At 37.7% G+C, this 6,000-nt stretch overlaps 1 protein-coding gene across 1 annotated transcript in view; it reads right to left on the reverse strand.

The window, feature by feature from the left end:
• The window catches only part of ASIC5 (acid sensing ion channel subunit family member 5), a 29,976-nt gene extending 24,375 nt beyond the window's left edge, over nucleotides 1-5,601 (reverse strand). Inside the window, exons 1-2 of the mRNA XM_008685584.2 lie at nucleotides 5,562-5,601; nucleotides 2,640-2,946 (exon numbers count right to left, since the gene is read on the reverse strand). Of these exons, the coding sequence (XP_008683806.1) occupies nucleotides 2,640-2,946; nucleotides 5,562-5,601 (347 nt within the window). The remainder of the gene's footprint in view (nucleotides 1-2,639; nucleotides 2,947-5,561) is intronic.
• Between the last annotated feature and the right edge of the window lie 399 nt (nucleotides 5,602-6,000).

A 6,000-nucleotide genomic window follows, 5' to 3' on the forward strand; every position in this document is an offset into this window, starting at 1 on the left:
AACTGGATGAGAAGTGTTGGCAGCCTGCATTTCCTGCGGCATAGTGCAGCCCTTGGTGGAAAGGGGGAGGAGACAGAGCCCTGTCTTTTCGGTCGAACCCAGCTAGAATGTAGCTTCATGTCACGTCAAGAGAGAAGGGAGTGGTTTGTGGCACAAGTTCTATAGACTTTCACTGTTCTTACTGAGATTTAGTGGGTTTTTTTAAAATAAGTGTTTCTTCATTTGCTATATTCCCTGAGGACAATTTCCAGACGTGTTAATGGCTGCTTTTAAAAAATATATTTAAATACATTTTATTATATTCTAAATATTGTAGTAGATACAATGATTTTCTCTTTTTTTTTCTAGTATTTTTTTTAACTTTAAGTGATGGGAACACTGAACATGAGATCTACTCTCTTAACAAATCTAAGTGTACAATACAGTATTGTTGATTATAGCTACAATGCCACCCAGCATGTCTCTAAAGCTTCTTCACCTTGTATAACTGAAACTATATGTACATTGATTACTAACTCCCCATTTCTGTTCCCTTCCCCTCAGTCCTTGGCAACCACCATTCTACTCTCAGATTCTATGAATTTGATTATTTCAGATACATCACATAAATGAGATCGTGCAGTATTTGCCTTTCTGTGACTGGCTGATTTCATTAGCATAGTGTCCTCAAGGTTGATCCATGCTGTTTCATACAGCAGAAGCTCCTTCTTTTTTAAGGCTGAATAACATATCAGTGTATGCACATAACACGCTTTGTTTATCCATTTATCTGCCAATGGGCATTTAGATTACTTCCACGGTTTAGGTATTATGAATACTGTTGCAATCAACATGGGAGGGTTAGTATCTCTTTGAGATCTTGTTTTAAATTCTTTTGCACATATAATTAGAAGTGAAATTGCTGGATTATATGGCAAATCTATTTTCATTTTTTTGAGATGCCTCTGCGCTGTTTTCCATGGTGGTTGCTCCCCTGTGCATTCCCACCAACAGTGTACAAAGATTACAATTTCTTCACATCCTCATTAACACTTGCTGTCTTTGTTTTTGTTGTTGTTGTTGTTGTTTGGTTGTTTGTGTTTTTTTTAAATAATAGCCATCCCGACAGGTGTGAGGTGATATCTGATCGTGGTGTTTATTTGCATTTCTCTATGTTTAGGGACATTGAGCATTGTTTTCATATACCTGCTAGCCATTTGTACGTCTTCTTTGAAGAAATGTCTATTCAAATCCTTAGTACATTTTTAAATTGGGTCATTGAGTTTTATGGGGGGTTTTGTTTATTTGTTATTGAGGTGTAGGGGTTCTTTATATTCTGAAGATTTCCCCTTTAGTGATTGCTTTTTTTAAAAAAATAATTTTTTACCAGTTATGGTTGTTTCTCTGAAGAGAAGGTCTGTGAAGTTCCTCATACTGCCATTCTCAAAAGAGTATATACATTTTATTTTAATAATAGATCTCTTCAACCAGCCTTTGCTTGTATTGGAACACAGACCATTTAACACAGGCAATATATTGAAAATCTCTGGGGGGTGGGGTTAATTTGCATTTACTCTTTGGGACCTTGCTACACACCTTGACACATATCTAGCAGTCACACAAACATGCTGTACTATCTGATACATAAGGAACACCTGTCCAAGGAAGACCCCAGGAATGAGACAAAATGGTGTATATGTTATCTCATCTAATGTAACAGCAAACATGTGTAGATAATATTATATCGTTATAATTTATACATACAAAAATTGAAGCTCAGAAGATTAAGTGACTTGTTCGTGATTGAGTAGTGGATCAGAGGTGGTTCTTAAGGAAATCACCCCCCCCCCCACCTTCCAGATAAATCCTACAAGTGACATTTCAGGCTCATTCATAGGCAAATACAGGGCTTTCTCTGGAAGGCCTCATTGGGGACAGACAGCTGCCCTCCTACAGGAGACTTAGCGTAGTTGTTGAATTGCTGTTTTCTGGAGGGAGGTCTAGCTAAGGACTCAAGAACTGCAGAGCATTACACCAAGTCTTCTGAGCTCAGGGCTTGGGTGACTGCACAGGTCACACGTCCATGAAGCTGGCCCGCCTCTGTTACGTTAGAGGTCTCATCGTGAATGCATCGGAACATTCCCTGTCTCTAAACTCCTTTTGCTCAGTGGTTCCCTCTTCAGGTTCTCTTCGGCTCCACCTAGAAACTGCTGTTTAGCAGATGTCTGGGGCATCCTTGATAATCAGACTTCCGTGACCCTCTAGACATGCCAGTCACCCGTCTGCTGTGCTTTCAAAGCCCTTGCCCATACTTTATTGTACTGTGCAATGGCCATACATGTTGCACTGGGATTGTTTATGTTTCTTTTTTGCCAATTAACAAGCTCTTTAAGCGCAAGGATCCAGACTTTTACATTGTTCTAACCACAGGATTTGGTGTGATGCCTCGTAAATAATTGTAGAGAGAAAGAAGAAAAGAAAGAAAAGAAAGAAGAAATCAAATAAGCTTCTTCGCCTTCCTAAATTTGGGCTTTTAAGTATAATTTAAGAACCTGATGGGTTTAGATACATTAAATACCACATAATGATAAAACTCTATTTCAGTGATATAAGAAAGCAAAATTATAGAGACTTATTACTACTAGAAGAGGAACTTTTACCTGTTTAAATTACAAAACGTCACAGCCGGGAAGTCGATCTTTTCCACGTACTGAACCTCTATAGACGTCGTGGTGGGCCACGTGAAGTAGTTGACCAAGCGACTGTAGATCTGCCACACGACGAGCGACACTGAGCCCAAGACCACCGCCAACCAGATCAGCTTGCGAATTCTGCTCTGGTTGCGAACAATATTGTGCACGCCATGAAAGGAAGTGGACATGGCAAAGTCATGGTCAAACTTCTTCCAATCCGTGGGAGATGGCAGCGGTTTCTTTGAAAGGCATAGCTTTAGCTTTTCCAAGAGTCCTTACGTTTAACCAAACAATGAAACAAACAAAAGTAATGCGTCAGAAATCCTTAATGCCATCTGTTGGAAACACAACTCAAAGAAGTTCAAACAGGTTACCCTTTTTATGTGTAATACACAGATATTCAAAATCCATCTTGGGTTACATGGTTTCTTTAGGAATCAAGAAGTAGAAGTGTTGATGGCCTGGGTCCGATCGAATGGATGGCTTGCAACTCCTAATCTTCAAAAAATTAACTCTCATTTTTGAAATGCGATTCTAGAGGTGCCTGGGTGGCTCAGTCGGTTAAGTGCCTGCCTTCAGCTCAGGTCAAGATCCCAGGGTCCTGGGATCTGGTTGGACTCCCTGCTCAGCGGGGAGTCTGCTTCTCCCTCTCTATCTGCCCCTCCCCCACTTGTGCCCATGAGCATGCACTCTCTCTCAAATAAATAAATAAAACCTTAAAAATAAATATTTAGATAAAATACAAGTTCTTGCTGAAGCATCACGAGGTCCCTTAGAAGTCATGAGCAAAACCAGGCTGATTCTTCTGAAGGTAGGATGTGGGGCTAAAAAGCAATCTGATCTTCAATTAATTTTGGTCGGAGAGTAATGTATTGTGTGGCTGAACTTCTGTAGTTCCAGAGGCTTCGAAACACAAATATTTTACTTCGGTTGGCTAATTTAGTCTGGAATATTTAAAGCTGCATTATCAGTTAAGTAGTCTATCTTCAGCCTCTCAAGAAAGTGAATTAATTCTTTCAATAGTATCAGTAATCAATTAAGTCATGGTTATTTCTATTGATTGATAAGGACCGGTAAAGTTGGTCCTAAATTTTTTTCTGGCAATATGTACCATATTCCAAATTTTCTGTTGGTTTAATTTGTTTTTATTTTTCTGTAGAAGACATGGAAAATTTCTTTGTTGATGGTAGGCTACAAACAGCTCAGAGGATGAGATGGTCTTTGAAACAGAAATATCAGGTTCCTGGTCTAGGCTTTGCCTCTTATAACCTGTACTACTGTTCAGAGACTGTGCCAAGTTCCTTAATCTTTCTAATACTTGGTTCCTTTTCCATCCGACGGGAGAACAGCCTTTGCCTCGTGAGTTTGTTGTGAGTCTTAAACAGGATAATATCGGGATGGCTTGGCACGTCATCTGAACCATGGTAAGTACTCAATTCATCTTGGCTATTTTTGTTATTCTACTAATTTAGTAGTGACATGGCCAGTGGTAAAATATTCAGGGATTTTTAAACATTGTCTATAATTCTCATTTAAGAAATGAGTTCTTAATGGTCTCACAAATGCTCATAATTAAATGAATTGACTTCTATATTTTTTGCTTCAAGAAGCATTAATTTATTTCACAAATGTTTCAAGTGTGACTTACCATTAAATCGTGATTTAATATTTCAGAGGTCCCAGTCAATTAGCTGAGCTTATGTCATGATATATAAAAGGTACCTATAAACATTTTCTAAGGGACTCTTTTTCACTTGCAATGTTAGGACAGAAGTACAAATTATAATTATTTTACAGACTATACACTAAGCAGGAAATTTTGTATTCATCTGATTATCTCAAGTTTAAACAAAAATAATAGTCCCACATACTATTGTTTTTAATATTGAATTAGGTAATACGTATATATAAAGTAACTAGTACTGTCCCAGGGCAAAAGCAGAAATATAAGAAAAGCTATTATTATTATTCCCTAGCAAAATAAATTTAACAATGTTTTTTCATGTATTACTTAGCCATGAGTTACAAACACGAAGAATTGATTCTTACAGAAGGACAGCTAAGTCTCTGGGCATCTGGCACCCTTCCTAGTATAGAGCCCAGTGCTGTTAGAAGGGGAAGAGTATTCTAGTAATCGGTAATTGACCACCCAAAGTATTGCTGTTTGCAAGCATTACCCTGAAAAATATGTTTCAGGCTTATCTGTTGAAAATCAGCTTGTTTAATATAGATCTACTCCTTGACAATCGCTTTGGTTTTACTGGAGCATTCTTAATCATATGCTAAGGTTTTAAAAAAGTTTTGTAAATAATTATTATTGTACAAGGATAGTGAAGAAACAAGGTGAAATATTACCATGAAGAAGGTTAAAATTGGATTAATAAATGGCACACCAGCCTGCCTGCAAAGCCAAGGAAACGTCTTACTTTCCTGGCTGAGGTAAACACTACATAATTATGGCAAGTGGCCCTTGCATTGAACACTGATCTTTATAGAAACGTTTTGAGGAACATCAAACACGTTTTGCTGTATTTTAAAAATAAAACTTGTAGGCACATGATAAATAAGAACCAAAACCAAAACCAACCAAACAAAACAAAACCCAAAAGCACAAAAAAGCAAAAAAACCCCCAAAAAACAAAAAAAAACAAACAAAATAAAACCAAAAAATAGATTCTAGCATATAGTAATATTTTAAAACTACTTTTGTTTGACTCCCTCATACAGATTGCTTCTTTCCTATGTTACAAAAACTTCATTACTCATATCCAAGTAATATTGGAAATCAGACTTCCCAAATGAAAAAAATAATCCCCCTTTCCCTTGGCTAATGTCTAGCTTGTAGGAATGAACACCATAACTGCTCTGAGGAGTTGACTCCTTTCCTACCTTTCTCAGGGGATGCTTTTGGTTTCTCAATCTGTTCCATTCTCAAGTTCAGCATGCAGAGTCCTTGGGGTATGTTCAATTTTCATCAATAACCATAGTCATTTTGTGGCCTTTATATAAAATACAGCAGTTGAGGTTGTAAAACATGGGGGCAATTTAAATGTTTGTGTTGCTATGTTTTGCCTCATAAAACCCATAATCTGCAAACCAAAAATGCTGGCAGAACCAGCTATGGGTATTTATGGGCTGTTGAGAAGCCATTTTAGAGTGAAACCAAAAAATATAATTAGGAAATCTTCTTCTCAGAATTAAAGAGAGAGTCCCGACACAAATCTGTGGTTTTAGAATTACCCCGGAGCAGCCTAGTGACGCACATGGACGAGAGTCACCTTCACTTTTATGCCTATCTCTCTCTTTTTACTGCTGTGAATCAAAATGA

This window comes from Ursus maritimus, unplaced genomic scaffold (assembly GCF_017311325.1).
Source record: "Ursus maritimus isolate PB19 unplaced genomic scaffold, ASM1731132v1 scaffold_11, whole genome shotgun sequence".
NCBI lineage: Eukaryota > Metazoa > Chordata > Mammalia > Carnivora > Ursidae > Ursus > Ursus maritimus.